This window comes from Haliotis rubra, unplaced genomic scaffold (assembly GCF_003918875.1).
Source record: "Haliotis rubra isolate DU_JTF1 unplaced genomic scaffold, ASM391887v1 Scf443, whole genome shotgun sequence".
NCBI lineage: Eukaryota > Metazoa > Mollusca > Gastropoda > Lepetellida > Haliotidae > Haliotis > Haliotis rubra.
The window spans coordinates 902,037-924,450 of NW_025767128.1; the positions used below are offsets into that span (position 1 = coordinate 902,037).

The following is a 22,414-nucleotide window of genomic DNA, read 5'->3' on the forward strand; positions in this document are numbered from 1 at the left end:
TGAAATTTATCTGGGAATCTTTATCCACTGGGGAGTGTTCTCTGCACCAAGCTAGTTCTGAGAGATTGTGTTGAGAACTGGGATAGAAGCTAATTATATAGATTTAAGGAAAAACAACTACTACAGACAGGATTGGATAGGTGTCGATTTTGCAAAAGATTTTACAGCAAACCTTTCTCAGACAGCAAACTGAGAAATAATATTTTGAAGAAGTATCAGCTTCAATCTTCATCTGGTGTGGAAGGTTAATTGTTGAACTACTTGAACCCATGCGCCAGTTAACGCAGCCTTGAACGTACCTTGCAGATAGTAGGATCCCTCTCGCAGACATAACGCCAACGGCAAAAAACCAATGACTGTCACTGTCCCATAATCTTTTCAACTAAAATGTTCGGACGAAGTGGGAGACCATCAACAGCCTCAGAAAATCCTGATATTGCAAAGGGAAGCAACTCTTAAATCCGGTTTTGCAACTAATGAAACTATTAACATTTCTTGATACATACTACATACAGAAATGCCACCCTACCTCTTCCAATATTTACTCTTTCCTCCTTAATTTTACATAACATTGGCCGGAGCAGTTCTTCCTGGCCCAACCTGATGGAATGACTGAATAGAATGACAGAAGATTAAGAAAGCTGAATGAATTTCTACTCTGCAGACTTCATGCTTTACTGAGAAGATCATAATTCCTTAAGAATCGTAATTTGATATCACTAATTATCCATGATACCAATTATGGTGACATAGGGCCACATGTCAAATTTCACCTTTCTTAGTCCAGCAGTTTGACCGCAAATTAACGTGGAGAAAACCTCTCAGCTCTTGTCACATCAAGGTGAAAAAAACGCACATAGAAACATTAATAGTACATCCATTATCATCCAGCCTATCTTTAACCTTGAACATATGTCACGCGATGTAATCAGCTGTACTTGACTTCGTGGCCATAAAGAGATCGTGTTAAAATGCCATCACACTTTGCAGCAGGATCACAAACACATCTATCCCTCATCAACAATGGACACAAAGACGGTCGTCCTGATATTCTTAGCTTTCACGACAGCGGATGGACGTTCAGCAAACAAGAAGCAGACTGAGATTCGCTACGACCAGACTGAGATTCGCTACGACCCCACATGGGAGTCCCTAGATTCTAGGCCATTACCAACATGGTATGATGAAGCCAAAATTGGAGTCTTTGTGTCATGGGGAGTCTTTTCTGTACCAAGTTTTGGAAACGAGTGGTTTTGGGAACGATGGCAAGGGGACAAAAATCCAATGTATGTGCAGTATATGCAGGACAACTATAAACCTGACTTCACCTATGCTGACTTCGCAAGAGACTTCACGGCAGAGTTCTACGATGCTGAAGCTTGGGCTGAACTGTTTGCTGCTTCTGGGGCTAAGTATGATTTTATTAATTCACTGAGAGATTGGATGTTGCAGTAAATCCCAGCTATCCAGTGGATGCCTTCTGAGTGACCGAATAGCGCTTTGTTTTGACAACATATTAATTTTTTTTAAAACTGTGAAATAATTTTGTACATACCATTAAGGAATTCTAAACTATTTCACCCACTGTAATTCACACGTAACATCCACAAATGGAGAACATGTTTCACCTAGGAACACATATGTCTTTAGTATTAACTGATAATTCCCTGGACCCTGCCTGCTATCTCCTAAAAAAGACCAATGTCCAGGGCAATGCCATCGCCTCTTCCTTCACTCACTGTTGTGTCTTTCTGCGCCTATTGTTGTTTCTTCTTTCGTCCATTGTTGTCTCATGTCTGTGTATCTTGTGTCTTCGTATCTCCAGTGTTGTCCATTGCAATATACATGTTCATTGCATGTTATTGTCTTTACAACAACGAGTACGATACACCTGCTTACTGGACTACTGGGATAACTGATTCAACAAACAAAACGGGTGTATTTTACATGACGAATGATTATATTAACTAAATTATATGTGATCATATATACATATGACCAAGAAGTATTTTTAAACCCTTTGCACACTGTCTCCTACATTATGAGTTGAAAATATAATTTGGGATTCCCCAGTTCTCTTAATGAAAACACTAGTGTAGGCTGATGTCATAGTTCCATACGTTTGCCATGAATCCTATACGTCATCTCGGTTCATACTTTTTTTTCAGATACACTATCTTTATAACTAAACATTGTGGAGGGTTTTGCAACTGGCCAACTAACGTCAGTTTTAACTGGAACTCAATGATGGTTGGCCCCAAGAGAGATATTGTTGGTAATTATACATTAAGACTGATTCTAATCTCAAAACAATACTTGAGATTGTTCACAATAGATTTATTCTAGTTTCTAAATATGTCTTCAACACGTTTTCCAATTCATAAAATACGATCTCCGATACTTTGCAAGAATAATATTACTCAGTTTGTCTTCTTTCCTTTCGTGCTTAGTTTGGAAAGCAGAATGCAAAAACCTCGGTCAATTATGAACGGAAGCTGTGGACTTCAAGCTGCATGTTTTTGAAATTTCATTTTCTCTCATTTTCCATTCAAAATCAAGGTAAAGGTACTTGATGATGTGAATATATATTTTAAGTCGGTAATTGGTAACAAAAGTATTGAAATTAAATGAAATGCTATCAACAGGTGAGATGGCGCAAGCACTGAAGTCAAAAACAGATATTCACCTTGGCCTGTACCACTCTATGTACGAGTGGTTCCACCCTCTGTATCTACAGGACAAGGCCAACAACTTCACAACCACCAAGTTTGCTGAGGTCAGCGTTACTATATGTATCATTGAGGGTTTGTTGGTTGTGACAGTGCTTCTTGATGCTGGTTAGCTATATGGTGTTAGTATTGGCGAGTGATTGGCTTTATACCACTTGTGGTCTTTTCCAGCAATATCAGATCTACGCACATAAACGAGTGGTTGACGTATCAGACCTGAACCAAGGACTTTAGTATGCAAAGCAAACACTTTAACAACTTGGCTACCTGCTGCCCACATGGTGATTTTGAGTGCTTCGGGAAATTGTAGGTGGACGGTGTGTGTTGATAATGGATTGATTTATCAATCATTTTGGATGATGATGGTGTTTCTTGAGTTGGTTGCTGAAAGATGAGTTAACAGGATGAGTTTGTAGCTAAGCTCATTTAGTTTGTGAGTTTGGATACAAAATGTGAATTTCTTTTAAGTTTTAATCCACTATAATATTGCTAATTGTATAAAGCCATACTGGCTATTTGGGGAAAGTGTAGAAGGCTTGCCTCCCTAAAACACTGTAGTACATACGTGATATGTTCTGGACCAAACTGTTATGGATTAGTCGCAATGACAGTCATGGTGCATGTATCAGTTTCACTATTTCCAAAGCGTATCAGGAGCTGCTCATTAAATCTATTCGTGTTACAATGTGTATTAATTTAAGACATCATGACGCATCAGAATGAAACCTCTTTCAGCAAAAGACTATTCCTGAGCTATACGAGCTTGTGAACACCTACAAACCCGACCTATTGTGGTCTGATGGTGACTGGATGGCCCCAGATACTTACTGGGGTTCCAAGGAGTTTTTAGCCTGGCTGTACAACGACAGGTATGTTTTCCTGAATTGGTAATACATCAACATTATGTGGCATTTTGTAAATACAGAAATAATGTCATTTAAGGCAAAAACATGTCCCAAAAACAGAAGGTGTGTTCTTTATTCTGTTGTTAAAATAAAACGTCGAGCATTTTGAACTGCCATGGGTGACTGGATTTCAAGACAGTACTACCCCTCATGGCAATATGTGCTTGTTATTGTGTCCAATGGCAAAAACCTCAGTTTCCTTAATGTGTTCTTTGCAGCCCAGTGAAGGACAATGTTATCGTCAACGACAGATGGGGGAAAGGGGACTCATGTCACCATGGGGGCTACTTGACGTGTACAGACAGGTACAATCCAGGTACTGAAGTAAAGTGTTATTAGACGGTGTGTGAGTTTGATTTTACACTCGTTTAGCAATGAATGAGAAAATACACTGGCGGGGACACAAGCACGGGGCTTCACCTGTTAAAACCATGCATTGAATCTAACATAGTCCTTCAGTGTGATGAGGGATTAACCACTGGGCTACCCCTTCCTCTACACTTTTCCTCTTATATAGAGACATTTCACATACAAAGTGGAATTTTCCAAGGTTGACCTTAAATGGAACGTAATTGATGTACATTGAAAAGTCAAATTTTGAAATATAAAGAAGTTGATAGTCAAATCCCCAAAGTATCACTGTATATATATATTGTGATTTTCGTTGATAAATACACTAAAACATCTAAAGTTGAAACATTTTATCGAACGGCGTTAATGATTGTAAAATGATGTCGGTTCACTGATGACCGACTCTGTGGTGTAGTGGTTAGAGCGTCTACCCGGAGAGCGTAAGTTCGCGGGTTCGATCCCCTGCCACGTCATACCAAATACGTTAAAATATGGTACTTGTTGGTCCCAGCCTGGCGCTCGGCATTAATGGGTACAACAAGGACTGGTCGGCTGGGAGTCAGTATAATGAGTTGGGTATTCATGCTAAACAGCGGCATGGTATGTCAGTGAGCTAGCACTATAAAACCAGCTTAAGTCTGGCCTAGTACAAGCAGCCACACATACAGACGCATGCACGTCGTCATATGAGCGAAATATTCTTAAGTACAACGTTAAACCCTATTTCACCTCACCCCACCTCCGGTTCCCTGATTATCAAAAGTATTGTGATTATGACTACATGAACACTAAGAGTACAGCTGATTCTGAATGTTATAGGAGTACTTCAGCCAAGGAAGTGGGAGGGAGGATTAACAATTGACAAGAAATCGTGGGGATTTCGTCGAGAGGCTGTCCTAGAAGATTATCTGACCATGGATGAGATTATAGCACGGCTGGTTCAAATAGTCAGGTGTGTACTTACATAAATATATACTGAGAGGCAACGAAAACGCAATTCCATTTTCAAAGGTTAACTTATTAACAAAGGAAAATTACAAAGCATATGATATGTATGTTAGCAAAGTCCAATCACAGTAGAGAATTTCTGACCAAACCAGTGTCCACTATCACCAGTTTCAACACATTTACACCTGACTGCCTGAGCAGACTGTCAGTACCTGGCAAATGTCTTGACATGGAATGACACAAACGACAGATCAAATTATTCGGAACAGCGTTCCAGTGATTTTACAGTGCCTGCGTGAACTCAGCAACATTGCGGGGTGGAATCTGCTGATGTTTCACACGCCTACCAAGTTCGTCCCACAGGTGCTGTATTGGATTCACGTCTGGTGACCTGGAGGGCCACTGCGTGACTTCCACAATGTTGTTGTTCCTAAGAAAATTCCGTGTCAGGATGGCTGTGTGTGGACGAGCATTGTCATGCTGAAAGACAAGTTGGTTACCTCTATGTTGTCTCAAGATAGGAAGAAGAACTGGCTGGAGAACAGTCTCGACGTTACGCCGCGCCGTCAAGTTGCCTTCACAATAACAAGCTATGAAAGAAAATGAGCATTTATGTTGCCCCAAACCATTACTCCTCCACCAAAACGACCTCTCTCAATAACACAGGGTCGCACAAAACGGTCACCTTGACGTCGATAAACACTTTGGCGTCCATCTGGGAAAGAGACCTTAAAGCGAGACTCATCGGGAAAAAACAACATTCCTCCAACCGACATTGACCAGGAAACTACCTGCTGCAGCGCATCGCTGTCGTTAAGTCGATGAAGATGAGTTAAGATCTGGCCTTGGTGTTGTTGGCAGTCTGTGTAGCTCTCTGGAATCGATCTCGGGGGTGTTGCACGACGATGTAGCAGTCCTGATGTGCCGTGGTCACATGTTGAATGCCAGGGCGTGACCGGTCCTCCGCCCTGCCAGTGACTTGGTAGCGCCTTATGAGCCGACTAACAGTTGATGGATGCACGTTAACATGTGGTGCGACATCGGTCTGGGAAATGCCAGCTCGCAGCATTCCAATGGTTGATGTCTCTGATCTAGCGTTAACCGTGTCATGGTTCATATTGGTGTCAATGTCAAATCAAACTGTGTTTTATAGGGGACAATCATGGACTGATTAAATGCAGTATCAAAATGCATGTCATGGCAGACTGACACTTAAAGCTGTGTTCTGGAGTTTGCTCATGACGTTGTGCACAGAGCCTTACCTGTCTTTACACACAATGACATTAGACCGTTATCATGCTAAGTTATGATTTTCATTAACTAATAACTTTATTATTTCTTATGGGACTATTACACGATAGAAAATGCTGATTGCGTTTTCGTTGCTTCTCTGTATATATCAGTCATTGAGTGAGTTTGGGATAGGATTCTGATGTGGATGCAGCCCGGCACACTGATTACACGCAGGTAAGAGAACCAGCACCCTGTGCCCCGCATAAATATAAGCATCATAACAATTATAAACAATCTCAAATACCTCGGTAGTGGGTGAGGCTTATTTTTTCAAGGTTGATTTGTATCATTTCAGCTGTGGAGGGAACCTGGCAATCAATGTCAGTCCAACCAAATATGGCATGATTAGTCCAATCTTTGAGGAGAGACTGCGACAGTTGGGAGACTGGCTGAAGGTGAATGGGGAGGCTATCTACTCCTCCACACCTTGGACGGTCCAGAATGACACAGTCACACCAGGAGTTTGGTAGGTACTTCATATATTCCACACCACTTCGTCAGGCCCCGAATGACACAACTACACTCGGATTTTGGTGTAGTGAATACATACAGTCATATTGTTTCTTGTAATTTTCACGGTGTCTTCTCTCTGCAGGTACACACAGAGAGCTGGGACGGTGTACGCCATTGTGCTCAACTGGCCACAACCAGGTCAACTCATCCTTGGATCAGCTTTGCCAAAAACTGGAATGAAAGTCAGCCTCCTTGGCTACACTGAAGGCTCTTTCTCCTGGCAGAATGCTTCACCAAAAGGAATCAGTATCACAATCCCTCCAATCCCTGTCAACCAGATGCCATGTCAGTGGGCATGGGTCTTCGCCCTGACATAACGGTTGGCATAAGTACAGTTTTTAGCATGGACATAACCATATGATTTATCATGGGGTGGGCCTTCATAATGTAAACATTAGTTGATAACGGGATGCCCCCTTCAAAATGACATTAAATGATTGACAGCTGCATAGTGGACCTTTACAATAACATAACTGGATGGCAATGAGATGGCCAATTAATCGGATGAACCTTCCACATGAAATGCTTGATAATATGATTGTCCAAATAGAGATGTATGTCATTTAACTAACATTTTTGTATTACAAATAATCAATGTTCTCACAATAAACAGAATGTTGCTTTGACTGCATATTTTTTCTGGATTATGACTGGATTTTTCCCAAACAAAATTCAACATCATACATAATATATTAAATCTTAAGAAATTTGTCATGGCAAAACAAAGCCTACTGGGGTAAGAGCAAAAAAATCTCCCTTGAAAAGTACATGGTGATAACTCAAGGATTTCGGGTAGATGTCACAAAAGGTAATGACAACGAGAACAGCTATACGCCATCATTGCACACCTTGTAGACACGACCCAAAAGGTTCACCTCAGCAGCATGCTGTGAGCAAATGATGCCTTCATCTGATAGGAGACATTGGCTACACTTCACTTGGCTTCACTGAGTATAGCAAAGAAGACACAATGTATGAAAAAACGTTTATAATACTGTGACAAAGGTTTGTGCTTATGAGTTGTCAGCTATTCAAAAACTCATATGTCCAAAGTTTGGAATATTATACAAAATGTTAACGGAAAAGAAGCCTTTGGGGCCCCTCTAAGCGAAAGCCCATGTGTAGGAGTTGAGGAGCGTTCCCTCTTCGGTATATTACTAAATTGTTTGGATTCTCTCAAACCCCGGAACAAAATGCTGAACGAATTCCACCACTTCGTATTCGGATTAGTCATGATTTACTGCACCTAAGTAGACCTCTTCCCAGGATTATCAATATAGACAAGTTCTTTTCTTTCATCCGTCACGATTTCCTCCGTTGGAACCTTTCTGGAAAATTCTTTAGCTAAGTGCTTTGAATGAGAATAATTTTTAAGTTTCCTGAAAGAAGCTCCTTGCAGTACAAGACAAATTGAATGGTCTATGATAGCAATCAAATAATTTCATGGTCAAATCCATGCTTGCTGCTTAATGCTCCACACATGTTGGGTTTCTTTCCTAACATGAGCAGGTAAGCATTCATATTAGCATGTAACACATTGATATTCTCTGTGAATCTGACGTAGGTCCGGATATTTCACCAGTGTGCCACATGTGACCATTTTGAGGATGGGCTCTAACAATATGGAACTTGGCCGTTGGGCCAGTGGTAGGCGTTGCATTAGAGAACTGCCGTTATAATCACGATGCAGAGCTTCTACTGTCTTTTACATTTCGGTATCATGTGCAGCTAAAATCATAAAGGTAGTACTATTGAGCATCAGAATGTTTATCAAACATTTGTTTTGCAGTCTGTGTGAGATCAAATTAGACTGACTGGACTACATCGGATTAGGGTATTGGGACTTTTGAGGGGTCTTGCCGCTGAAAAAGGTGACATTCATGCTAGCCTTCACGAGGCGGGATGTCTGAGAGGGCCTTGGCTGCGTATGTTGATTCTGATGGGCGAAGTGTTAAGCATGGGATTTGGTGCGGTGTTTCCTTGGCCTGCTTGTTTGTGGTTTTTGAGACAAGGTGGGCAGGATGATCAATGAGGGAAGTGAAGCTGTCCTCCGATGTGACATGCCCTGTGGAGGTGAACGTGTCTACTTTTGCAGTGTCAACAGAGGGGTGGAAGGAGATTGATTCTTGATATCTTAGAGATTTCTTTGGTGAGTAGAGATAGAGGGAACCCTTCAGACTGTGCTTGTGAGTGTAGATCTTGTCACGGAAGGTCAAATATGATGTGTCAAAGCAACTGAAGGTGTCGATGGTACTGTCTATTGATTTTATGTATATGTTGCAGGATCGGCCCTTGTATAAAATAACAGCAGTTATTACGATCTGGGTTCGGTGACAGGAGGGAGAAATTACTTTCTCACGAGCACTGAAATCGTTAAAGTCAGGGAGGTAAACAGTTATGATGTCGTCACTGCACCAATAATGATTACTGAGGATGGAACTTGAAATCTGCAAGTATAAGCTGCAAGTTTATGTACAAACTCTTTCATGGGACAAAATGTGAAATCTGCTCCTAATTAACCCAGGTTATCTGTGCGGGCTTCCGCGTTATTGCTTAGTCAAAACAAGGAAATGCACACAAGACAATAACCTTATTTTCAATGTAGAAGAAGTATTGTAGGTGCGCTTTGGGAGCAAATTCATTTCGAGACAGTACTCCCCAGCCATGTTTCCTGATTATACTGCGCGAGAGCGTCAGTGTAGGGCAAGCGCAACATATGGAGCGAGGCTTGTAACGGATCATTATTTTTCTATTTTATCACGTTTCCATTGAGTTGCAGTCACTTTTCTTTCGAAATAGTTACCAAGAATCAAGCTCTTTCTACGCACTGATATATCATACCGCTGAATATGCGTTGCCCATCAACAGACGTAATTCGCTAAAACAAAAATACGGTTGGACTCATTCAAGCCTTTCCCTCTAAATGCATGCATCAGGTCCCAAAGCTGTATAAATGTTTTCACTCTTTTAAATCCTTCCAGTTGACAGTTTAGTTTTTCCTAACAAACGCTTTTAACAGGCGTCAGTCTATGAACAAATGTATGAATGAAATAGTTCGTCTTTTGTCGTGTGACTTTCATGTGGACAAAGCGAAAGGAAAGTGAAAGAGGGGTCATTCGCCTTATTCCTTAAACAAAAGTAGGAAACCGTACATGGAGTGACATCCTCAGATAAGTTTCAGAGAGCTCGAAGCGCTCATACAGTCTCAATATTCCGTCATTTTCCTACACGCGTCAAGGAATACAAGTGGATTAAAGTAAGATTTATCTACAAAGTGAGGTTATAAAGTGCGTTTCTGATATGGTTTTCAGGAAAGAAAGTCAATAACACACCTATAGAGCTTTCAACGAAATGCATGTATGATTGAGAAGTGTACACATCATGAAAATGATTAAAAGCTAATATCCTTAAACACTAAGCACCTGTCATGCCTGTTAAATGTTTTCGTTCAGGCCTACAAACCATGACATATTATTTTTTTATAAATAATATATCATTCCTCGTCCTGTTTTAGTTAACATTATTTTTCACAGAGAATCTACCTTGTCATGGTCAAAAGTATCAAAGTATTCACAACCTTTGACAACAGCAGAGTAACCAGTATTGCAGTGGTGTCCTGACTGAGAGTTAATATTCTTGGGATGCCAAACAACTCCTAAACCCACATCACCTCGAAAATTATCAACAAGGGATGAAACTAGTTTCGCCAACTTTACATACAACTGTTCATGGGTCCCTGTCATTGAATGGAAATGTGTCTTTGAATAATAAATCTAAACTACCAGTAGTTTATTACCTGTATGAGGTACTCTGATCTATGGAACAGGAACCAAAGGAAAGTCAAATAATAGGGAGAAGAACGAGAGTGAGTAAATTAGATTGGTTTAATCAATCACTTGGTGTCAGCACTGAATCTGAGCGGCTATTCCTATGTTCCTAGGTGCACATGAGTGAAGCAATGACTTGCCTTTGCATGTGTTTGTGATAAGGGGTAAGCATATGTCATGACAAATACTAGTATGCTTATGGCATATACAGAATTGTACAGTTGCATCAACATAATCGGCATAACTACAACTCGGATCCTAGCAGAGATTCCTTGTGATCAAAAGAGTTTTCGCTGCTTTTCATTAAGCTAGCAAGAGGTACAAGGATTATACCTATTAACCCACATGAACAGATGACAATATCATCCAGGATGATTTATGACTTTCAGGTTTGGCTATGATAGAGCAATTACTCAGAGCTATTGAACATGTCCAAAGGTACATTGACATTAGTACTGTGACCCACTCATCATGGGACTGCTGTAAATGCAAGAAAAGGGAATAAAGAAGTGAGTGAGTAAATTTTATGCCACTTTTAGCAATATTCCTGGAATATCACAGCAGGGGATACAGAATTGGGCTTCACACATTGTAACCATGTGGGGAATAAACCGGGTCTTCAGCTTGACAAGCGGACATTGTAATAATTAAGCTATCCCACCGGCCCGCAATTATAAACCTCCAGTGACATCACTCTATTGTCTCACCAGATTCTCCTTTTAGTAAACCTCAACACACAGTTTTGCTAGCATTCTTCAAGAAATACCAGGCATTTTCTCCAAAACTGTCCAGGAATTTTCTGAGGAATCGCCCTTGACTTATTTTACTTGCACAAGTTTTGAAGATTGCTTTAACTTTGTCTTGATATCACTGAATTATTATTGAAAACTTCCAATGTATTGTGCCGATGCCTGGTTTCGAACCTGTAACGCTTTGTTTACTAGCTTGGCGGCTTTATCCACTAGGCTACGGATCGCTGTGAAGAATGTGATTGTTTATCAGTATCAGTATTTATCCTTCACATAAACAACAAATACAACATGTTCAATCACTTTATCCAGAAGCTTGCAACTTTTACACATGACATTATGTATATCCAAATCAGTTAGAATTGAAATTGGCCATATTACTGAGATTCATGTTGGCAGTCACAACATTGTACATATTTTCCAGGTTTCAAACTGTAAAACAAAGAATTATCTGTTGATAATTTACTGAAATAAAATCAATATCAACCACTAAATAATAAAATCATTATTAATTAGTCACACATGACAAACTTTGATACACTCATATGACCTCTGTATAAAGTCCATCTTTAACAAGAAACATATACTTTGTCATAGCAACAAAACATCAACATTTACAATTAATTTCTTGTAGCATATGTTTAATACCATGATTTGTTACTGGAACACAAGGGTATTCCATATAATGATCATACTGACATACTTTAATTACACACATTCTATTCATATGTAAATTGAAATGGTAATTTTCAATATACACACAATATGCTTTAAACAAACCATCTCAATTTGAAAAGCACCAACACTGATCATAAGCAAACAAATTGTAGATACAAACGAGGCATCTGATTAAATGCAATATTAGATCAAACATTTCTCTAAACATTCACAGGGTACTACAGATTAACAGACTACTCTTTAGCTACAAGGTGTACTGGAACCAAAAACAACTGTTTCATTGAGCTATGTTCAGTATCTTTGTGTGGAACCACTTCTATATCACTCATGTCTTTCACAATTAAATCCTTTACTCCAAATGTTCCAGAAAACTCAGACCCTTACCTACAGGTAGATATAACCTAACTTTAATAACAAAGAACAAGCTACCATATAACATCCACATGATCAACACTGGACATCAATGTAAAGAATATATATATTTGTACACATTTAAAACTTAGCAACCTGTTTAACCATTAACACATTTAACAAATCAGCACACACATGCTAAATTATTCAGAAATACAGAAAAACCATGTTAGTCAAGACATTGTCAATCCACAAACACTGAAGAAGTACAGTATGGAAAATCCACTTGAAACAGGGACACTATATCTTTTCAGTGATTGGAACAGATATTGTTATTTCCAACAATTTTGCTTGGCGAGGCACTGTCCAATTTAACAGGGTTTCACTGTATGAAAAAGACAATCTGTTTGTGTTAATTCTGTCCAGATAAATCAGTGGGTCAAATTCATCATGTTCTTATGATCATCACATTGGTACATCTCTAATAAGGCAAAGGTCTATGCATGCAGAGCTGAAATTGCACCATTTGAATGTAAGTCGCCTTAAAAGTGACAGTAGTAAGGCCACATTTGTTTTGTTTCTTGGTTTTCATATCTTCAGTTCCATGAGAACATTTTTTTAAAAGAACAGTAAAATAAACAAAACATCATGTGTGCATCATACACAGTATGCATCCATGTAGTTTAAGTGATAATGATCTTTTATAGTATTATTAATTCATGCATATTAGCCTCAGTTACAAAATGTAACTATCATAAATTAAAGCAAATATACACCAACTCTTATGGTTTAACTGTAAGACAGCAAAGGTTTCTCTCCACACATGATAGGCCCAGCTATTTATGATCTGTTACTGTCTGTATTGAAGCAGAATAAACTGATGGACAAAAGAGAGTATACACTTGAAAACTAAACCTTTTAAGAATACAAACATATATTTAAATGATGATTGGCTGAAAACCAATGCTGGAAAAGTTAACTGCAACATTCATACAGATACATCACCATCAAATAACCATTTCTTCCACAATCAAACAAGCTTGTATACTTTTTTGTATACTTTGCAATGGTTTTTCTTTGCCTTACACTTTAATTTTTAAACATAACGGTTTATAAGTGACTGCAAGAATAGTCAAGCAACCACACACCTTCACAGTTCACAGATCGATGCTTTTCCTGAAAATTAAATGAGCACTTTCACTTCCAGCAGAAATGATTGTCCTGCAGGTTCCATGTTTATTTTTGAATGATGCTGATCTGGTACTAGTTGCATGTGTCTGCATAACAAGGATAGGTATCCTTTTGATATGATTGATGCTTACACAGTATATGTCCACAGTTTCATTGTTTCTTGCTGTTTGTCTTTGAATATCACTTGCATCTATGACACTAAAACAATACTGTTGCAAAAGACACTTTCATTGTAAACAAGTGCTCTCCTGTCAATAATACTTTTCCTGATATCTCAGTCTATGTGTTGAAGACTATTATACCATTGATTTCACTGTCTACCAAACATGGCAGGCAACCACTTCTGTTCAAAGACAATAATGGTTGTCTTTTAAACATCAATGTCACTGTCTGATCGATTCCAATACCTTTAGTTATCTTAATGTCAATGTTTAGTGACCTGTCGAGACACAATACATTCTGTCAGCATATTCAATAATTGTCTGTCAAACATCAATGGCAAAGGACCAGACCAAACAACTTAAAATAATTTCTGGTCAAAGTCAACATCTTCAAACGTTGTCACTCAAACATTGATGTCAGGTTCAGCAGAGGTCTGTCCAAACATCTTATAATCACTTCTAGTCAGTGTCAACATCTTTGATAGTTATCTGTCCAATATCAGTGTGAAAGTTGACCAATCTTTTGAGTGTGACCTTAAGCATAGATACCAATGTAGTGTATGGACAACAAAGCACAGGCCTTAATAGGCGAGTGTTAGGTTAACTACAATATCTTGACCATTTGTCTTTCAGCACTGATGACAGAGACTGTTCTTTTATTAGAGAAAGGGGTTGGGGTCATATCAAGAAGAAATGCTACATGTTTTGAGGAGGCAATGATGTCAGTCCATCCTCAGATGACATATCACAGTGTAGTACAAAGACTATGCACCCAAAAGATATTGGTAAGGATGATCTCTCAAACACTGATAGTAATGTCCATCCATAACTGTCTCTGTAGAATTATTGTCAAATGTGTCATGTCTAAGAGTGAGCACATTTGTCAAACGCAGTTATCAGTGGCTAGGTTAGAGTGTTTGTCAGAGATGCAGCCACTTGTCAAATACAGGCACATACTGAAGACACTGGCAAGTCATCAAGATGATGATTGGTTGACTGAAGGTTGTCTCTAGCATTACCAAATATCACTTGCAATAACATCACTAGTCTACACTTATGACAGAGGCATTCTCATGTCAATGACATCCTATCTTCTCTGATACTGAGGTTACATGAGTGTGAGCTACTGTCAAACACTGGTTTCAATGGTGTCTTGTCTTTCAGCCTTCTTTGCTTTCAAAGCAGCACCAACTGAAGCTATGGTGAGGCCTCCACCTGTAACAGAATAAGACAAGATATTTATACAAAAACTGAAAAAACAAAAACAACAAGTCCTTATTACCAATAACAAGTAAATTACCATATAGCCATTTTCCATCTTGTAGCAAATTGTTTTCAAACTTACTTTGGCGTGTATATATATATAAGGTGGTGATAACAGGTTATCTTAGGGGTCAAGGGACCAATGCTCCGTTGTTAGAGGTGCACGGGTGGAAATAACCCATTGCCCGATGCCCGAGTCCAGTGGGTTTTTTTCTGTTGGGCAAACAAATTTGTATATCACACTGTACCGGTGTCCAGTTGACTTTCCAATATTAATTATGTTGTTTATTTTAAAAAATCAACAAGAAAACGGCCGGTATAGTGGAAAAATTATCAGTGCAAGTGATTTTACATGTGCCACTGTACCGGAGTATACTTTTTAAAGTTATTTCCACCCCTGAGGTGCCATACCAGATAAGGTGGTCAGTCAGTGGCTCTCTTTAATATTTATCACAGTACCACAATGGATTGATGCTCGTTATATCAATCACTGATCCAGACTCTGTAACTATCAGGATATCTGTAACATAGCTGGGATGTTGCTTGAATAATGTAACACTAAACAACAAACACACCAGGACCAATAACATTGTTGGCAAAAGTGTATGTTAACAGTATTCAGTAAAGATGACTGGATCATAAAGAATACATTTTGAGATATATGTGCATTGTGATCATTATCAGTGTTGTCTGGTCAGATTAAACAAAAACATTGCTCAAAGCATAACAGATTTTACTTAACATAGAAAAGGGTCATTATTCAGTGAGGATTCTGGGATATCATAAGAAATACTTTTCTTCTTGAAATGAAAATGTGTGATACACAAATACACTATTCCGGAGCATCTTATGCAAATTATGGGAGTGAACGTGCAAACCAGGCATCCCCTCTTCAGGAATGCCAGGTGTCATTACAGATTTTTATTTATCCATTTACATGATTTTCACTACTGTATTTACTTTTACAAACAAAGGAACCGTTTCAGCGGAAGACGAGGGATTGTATTGTACAATTTGCAAGGAGATATCACTGTGGACATAATTCAAGGTGGTTTGTTAGTTTCTTTCTTACATCACGCTACAGACACTCCCATGACAGCCTGTACCTTGACCAAATGTGTGAAGCTGATTACTGTTGTCACATCTGTGATTCGTGGAAGTGACCCGTGAAGATCTGGGTTAGAATTGATCTTCAGCAACCCATGCTTGTCACCATGGTCAGGCTCACTGACTTTGTTGACACATGTCATCGTATCAAACTGATGCTCATGATGTTGATAACTGGATTGTCCTGACCCAATAATTTACAGCCCACTGCCATATAGCTGAAATATTGCTGAGTGCGGTGTTAAACAACAAACAAACTTTGCAGCAACACAACACCTAACACTACTTAACACACTTCTTACTCATATGAATGTTGTTGAGCTTGGTAAGGGCTAAGGCAGGAGTCCTGTGTGACCAGGCTGTTCCTCAGAGTTGACCATGGACGACTGTCTGCTGGCCAGTGTCCTCATGTAGTCTGGGCTGGACAGCAGGAGCTCCTGGATCTGGTACAGCTTGTGGCTGATGTCCTTGCCCAGGATGTAGTGGAATGCTGTGGCTAGGTAGGTGTCCTTGTCCAGGCCTCCTGTAGGGTTGGGCAGTGCCAGGTCAGGATGCGACTCTCTTCTGATGCGGATATTGTTACCTGAAGGTCAAATGGATTTTGTATTATACTTCACTCAGCAACGTTCTGCGTTTAATATATTTTCACAAAATGGAAAATATATGTTTTTTTAGGTTTTGTCCAGAATATTTTACAGATACAAAGCAGACAGTGGAAACATTTAGTGGCAGACTTCATGGGTACACTCTGCAGCTTGTTGTCACTGAAAACTACTGTCAAATAATCTTGGTGCAGGGAATAACCAAATTTTATTTCCATTTCTTGGATTTAAGTCTCAAAACTTTTAATATCTCGCAATAGATGTTACATCTTGACAGCCTGTAAATAAACAAACCAATCACTAACAGCATGTCCAATGATCCATGGTTGCACGATGAGCCCAGTCACCAAGTCTCACCTCATCGACCACTACAGCAAGAACAGATTACTGAAAATCTATTCTTGATTGTAATTGAGTAGATTGCCTAGATACAATACATATGAACTTATACAAATGAATGATTCCTGTGAGTGAGTGACTTTCATACACAGTATCTCAGGGATATGTCGCTGAATATAACAATTTGGAATGCAGTTAGACAATATTTATCAAGTTGATCTACCCCAAAATATATTGTACTGACAAACCAAGTACAATAATCACCATGATGCACGCATTTCAAAATCTCCTCAATCAGCAGATCCTGGCATAACTGAGGGATGCAACTCTGAACAACTGGGCTTGAAGTGAGTGGGAGAATGAGTAAATTGTGATTTAACACCCTCATTTTTTCAGCAATTACATCATGACATTACGGGGAGAGTTTAGCATGATATTCAAGTTTATTCCACTGACAGGGGGTTTCTGTGGTACAAGCAATTGCCATATATACTACCCATCAAACGTTTAGACTCGCTAGTGTAAATGTAGCTACTTACTTCAGTCAACTGTTCTAAACTGGATATTGCAAAATTTTCTTTTCAGTTTAAAGGTACTGTTAATACATGAACTAATGCATTTTAAAACAAATTCATAACATTGAAAAGATTATTGTATCATGACTTCAGTAAATGATGAAAATCAGTGAAAATTGGCGAATTCTTAACAAAATTTCACATTAAAAAACGCAGCTGTTCACATGAACGATATTTGCATATGCTTTTAGCGAATTAATGCATGATCCTCATACAATTCATCTACATAAGTTTGCAGTTGGTTCCCCCATGTTAGTGGAGAAATTCATCTTCCAGTGTAACCATATATATATATTACTGAAAGCCATTAAAAGCGCAATTGGTATTTGTTGTCCTGAAACTTACAAAAAGTTCTATTGAAGATTTTTTTCCTGCGATACAGAGGATGTAGGGTTTAAAAGGCTGTTATTCTGGACCATTTCGAGTTCGAGTCCCAGGCATTCCTCTCCACATGAACTTTGATACTTAAAACTGAACCTTTGACATTTCTCGTAAAACACAACCACATTCATGAAACACGTTGTGCACATGCATTACACCTGCACCCAGGCCCATGTAAAGGACAAGGAATTGTGGAACTCAATCACTTTGAGAAAATGCCACACTTGACACAAGACGAAAAGGAATCAGGTTATCGGTATATGGTCAGCCAAAAGGTGCTTCCAGATGTGATGATTGCCAGGCACTTTAATGTGCATCCATCCACTGTAAGACGGCTCAGACAACGTTTTTCGGGCTACCGGAAGTGTTGCTGATCGTCCGCGATGACCTTAATGCACCACCTGTAATAACAGCTCGACAAAACCTTTTAATATCCGAGTTTCACACTTGCTGGAAATCGGTTCCAAACAACTGATGATTAGGCAAGGAGGACAATTGGAACAAGTCAACGTCATTTCAGCGCCCAAATGGTGCAAGGACGCCTTGCCTTCAACATACGGTGTCGTCACCCGTACCGTGGTCAACCTTATTGCATCGCCACAGACTTGACAGACAGCGATGGGCGGCAAATGGGGAACCAATCTTTGCCCAACAGGACATGGCCAGATGTCATTTTTTCAGATGAATCCAGGTTTAACTTATCCTTTGCAGATGGACGTCAACAGATTTATCGACGTAAAGGAGAAAGACTTGCGCCAAACTGTGTCCTTGAACATGAGGAAATCGTTTTGGAGGGTGGTGTCATGATCAGACCACAGACCATCAGGGCTGCAGACCATCAACAGCTGTTCCTTAGTAATAATGTGTCTTTCAATGCCCCAAAGACTGCGAGCATGTCTTGCAGCGCACGATGGGCACATACGATATTGACTGCAAGTGACCCTCCCCTTTGTGTGATGTCGTTTGCTGCATCACTGATGTTGTTGCTGACTGGACATTTTCAGATGAAATTATTCACTGAATGTTCACCCAAAACATATCTGCCAGTTAGGTTTATATATGTTGAAATTAGTGTGAGTAAAGAAAGTATGAATGTCAAATTGCATTTTTTAATGGCTTTCAGTATATATATATATATATATATATATATATATATATATATATATATATATATAACACATATAATGAGTGCTTAAGGTGAGTCTTAACTTTTGATGGGTGAGTATACATAACATTTTGAGGAAGTAACTTCTGTTACTCATTTCATTTATTTATGAACTATTTTATACATGCTTCGAAGTGTATTCAGTTCCATGCTTGATGTAATTTTCATCATTCTTTCACTCACCTGGTATTTTCATCTGTTTCTACATGTATGGAACAGCAGAGTCACACTCTGGAGAATCTACAAACTCATTGGCCTCAATGTGGTGCAGGTAGAATCTCCATAGGTAACACAACCTGAAACAATGTATAACATTCAGGGGCAGGTCTGAAAATGATTAGCCTAACTGGCCAATAGAGTTATGCACATGAGAAAAAGATTTCGCAACACCTATGATTTTTAACCTTCCTTTGCTTATGTTAATGGTATTGAGACTGTAGAAATGTATAGATTGTTGCAATATTTGTTTCCATGTGTATACATTTTTCATTGACAAGAAATGGCAACTTAGTGACAATGTACAACTTCAAATATATGGATCTACTAAACTAGAGGTGCCGCGAGCAATCCACTTGGTGTTTGGAAACTGTGCGCTATACGAGATGACTTTTTCATTATTATTAAACTGCCCACCAGAAAGCATTAACAAGGCCTAATATCAGGGATTGACTTGGGCCGCGATATCGCTTATCTCATGTAAGATTTTTTGTCTCATATCTTTTTCTGAGCCAGGTATATCCCCTGCCTATGCCGACCGCCTCCGTGGTGTAGTGGTTAGAGCGTCCGCCGGGAGAGCGGAAGGTCGTGGGTTCGATCCCCGACCGCGTCATACCAAAGACGTTAAAATATGGTACTTGTTGGTCACTGCCTGGCGCTCGGCATTAATGGGTACAACAAGGGACTGGTCGGCTCGGAAGTCAGTATAATGTGTTTGAGTGGGGTATTCATGCTTCACTGCGGTATGGTATCTCAGTGGGCTAGCACTATAAAACCAGCTTAAGTCTGGGCTGAGTACAAGCAGCCACACATACACATACACGCCTGCACGTCGTCATATGGGCGAGAAATATTCTCAAGCACGACGTAAAACCCAATTTCACCTCACCTCACCTGCCTATGCCAAACCATATATGTTTCTGTTTCTTCCTTGACTAATGCTTGCAATTTCCACCAATATTCCCACTTATTTGAGAGTGATATGTAAATAGATCACACAATCCAGTGATTAGCATCATGAGAATTGATCTTCACAATGAGCTGAATTGGTCATCTCATTACAAGAAAACATGGGTTGCTGAAGACCACTTCTAACTGGGATCTTCATAGGGTTCTGTTGCAGAGCTAGCATATGGATTGACTACCTGGCTAACAGCTAATATCCTTCTTTGCGAAAATGGAAAGTCAATGGTCAGAAACAATACACAGAACATGAACAAGAGAAAAGAATGACACTCTTCAAGGTGATGCCTTACTTACTTTCCTTTGACTAATATGGAGACTTTATCCCGATTTGTGTAATTCCCTCCACTGCGTATATGCTACCTTTCGGTACCGTCATCATGGTACCAAGTTTACATATCAGAGCAAACTCTTGCCTCGACATTTTTGAGGCCGGAACAGTTTTGAATATATGTCTTCCATTTTGATCATGCATTTTCACAGGGGAAATTCCACATAGGTCAAATAGCCAATATGTCCAAGGTTCACTGCCACAAATATGGCATTCCATACAAGAATATCCAGCATGCACACAAACAACCTGCCCAGAGGAGGAGAAGAACACACGATCCCACAAGGGAGGAAGACATCGGAGGAAGAACACATGATACTGGAAGCTGCTTGGGAGTCAGGAATGAGATGGCCATGCACAGATTGGCCAACTGGAATGCTGTGTGTTGGGCGTCTTCCCATGTGTAGCACTTCCCCAAACGGACTCTGATGGTCCTTCACAACAATTCAGCTAGTTGTGTCAGTCAGGTTCAAGAAGGGGTCACGGTGGTTTTGATTGATGAAGAGTTCAATGTTGTGTCATTAACTGGCCCATAGGAGTTGATAGCTCTGTCGTTGAGTTGGACATTGTTGTAGTTATATTGTTCCTGTATATCTCCACCTCATTTGGATCAATCTGAAAAAAAGAATAAAAACATATTTTTGTGATTTGAGTGAAGGCATTATCTGAAAAAGTTAGCCAGTGAGCATTGTTAACAACCCATCAGCAATTTTTGCAACTATTGGCAGGTGCTATATTTTTTTTGAATTTAAATCTGATGTGCTTGTAAGACTATACACATTTTGGCATAAACATCTTATTTTCTAGGGCGGTGGGAGTAGACCTAGTGAAGTTAAAGCGTTCGATCATGCACCCACAAATTCCTTTAAATGACTTGCTATTGATATTGCTGGAATAGCGACGTAAAGGCTAAACTCACTCACTCACTCTTATTTGCCAACTCATAAAACCACATAACATCATCAAATAATCCTGAAGAAAAAAAATGCTGAAGAAAAGATTCCCACGGTCACCACCCATTTGTGGCAGAACTTCCAATTGTGAGACTCCCCAGTTATGAGACGGTGGAGGGAGGTAATTAACAAAGAAAACAGACCATACTCCCCTGTCTGAATTAGAGATGGATTAACCCTAGCTATTTACTGATTTGCTATGTAAACGGAATGCTTTTGGAGTATTAGCTTAATGAAACTTTATAAGATAAGATTAAATTTAACATACTCGGGTAAATGTCCTTAAAAGTAAATGCTTTTGTGTAGGTAGCTTCATGATCATTTGAAGAGAAACTAATTTACCTACTCAGATTTTGCTCCAGATACTCTGAAAGTACCACTATAGTGGAGACGAGATTGACCAGGCCCACAACAGGGGCATTTGTAGCTGGGGCAGTTCGACTAATTTTATGAGATATATATTATCAAAATCGGTAAGAGATTTCACATGAGGCTTGAAAATGTTTCTCTGACTTGATACTTTATTAATGAGAACCCCAAGTTCTAATTGTTTTCAACAAAATAATTCCAGTTTAATTTTTTGGAAGCAGGTAATTTTTTATTTCCCTCGTCTGAAGCATGAAATTACGTTTTGTTTTTAAATCCCAGGCACCCTACAGTCACCCATTTCACACAAAATGAACTGTAATCCACACTTTTTACCGGAAACATATTAGTGACTGGTCATATATATTTATAGGGAGGTGTGTTTGCTGGCTGGAACTGTAGTCATCACATTGCTGACAAATAAATAATCTTGTTAATGATATGGTCTATTTTAAAA

At 39.3% G+C, this 22,414-nt stretch overlaps 2 protein-coding genes across 2 annotated transcripts; one reads left to right on the plus strand and one right to left on the minus strand.

The window, feature by feature from the left end:
- Positions 1–963: 963 nt before the first annotated feature.
- Positions 964–7,365, plus strand: LOC124289578 (alpha-L-fucosidase-like). Its single transcript, XM_046726150.1, has 8 exons — positions 964–1,412; positions 2,169–2,275; positions 2,646–2,776; positions 3,465–3,598; positions 3,853–3,950; positions 4,805–4,937; positions 6,522–6,692; positions 6,822–7,365. The coding sequence occupies exons 1-8, from the start codon at positions 1,024–1,026 to the stop codon at positions 7,054–7,056; spliced, it is 1,398 nt and encodes a 465-aa protein (XP_046582106.1). The 5' UTR covers positions 964–1,023; the 3' UTR covers positions 7,057–7,365.
- A 9,030-nt stretch (positions 7,366–16,395) lies between these two features.
- Positions 16,396–20,731, minus strand: LOC124289574. Its single transcript, XM_046726141.1, has 2 exons — positions 20,671–20,731; positions 16,396–16,649 (listed from the first exon to the last, which is right to left on the minus strand). Exons 1-2 carry the CDS (start codon positions 20,729–20,731, stop codon positions 16,399–16,401), a joined length of 312 nt encoding a protein of 103 aa, XP_046582097.1. The 3' UTR covers positions 16,396–16,398.
- Positions 20,732–22,414: the final 1,683 nt, after the last annotated feature.

Coding starts and splice junctions, on each gene's coding strand:
- LOC124289578 (XM_046726150.1), top strand. CDS start 1,024: ATGGACACAAAGACGGTCGTCCTGATATTCTTAGCTTTCACGACAGCG. Junction 2,276..2,645: donor CCCCAAGAGAGATATTGTTG/GTAATTATACAT, acceptor TGCTATCAACAG/GTGAGATGGCGCAAGCACTG. Junction 3,951..4,804: donor TACAGACAGGTACAATCCAG/GTACTGAAGTAA, acceptor TGAATGTTATAG/GAGTACTTCAGCCAAGGAAG.
- LOC124289574 (XM_046726141.1), bottom strand. CDS start 20,731: ATGTCGAGGCAAGAGTTTGCTCTGATATGTAAACTTGGTACCATGATG. Junction 16,650..20,670: donor CATGATGACGGTACCGAAAG/GTAGCATATACG, acceptor TTTGACCTTCAG/GTAACAATATCCGCATCAGA.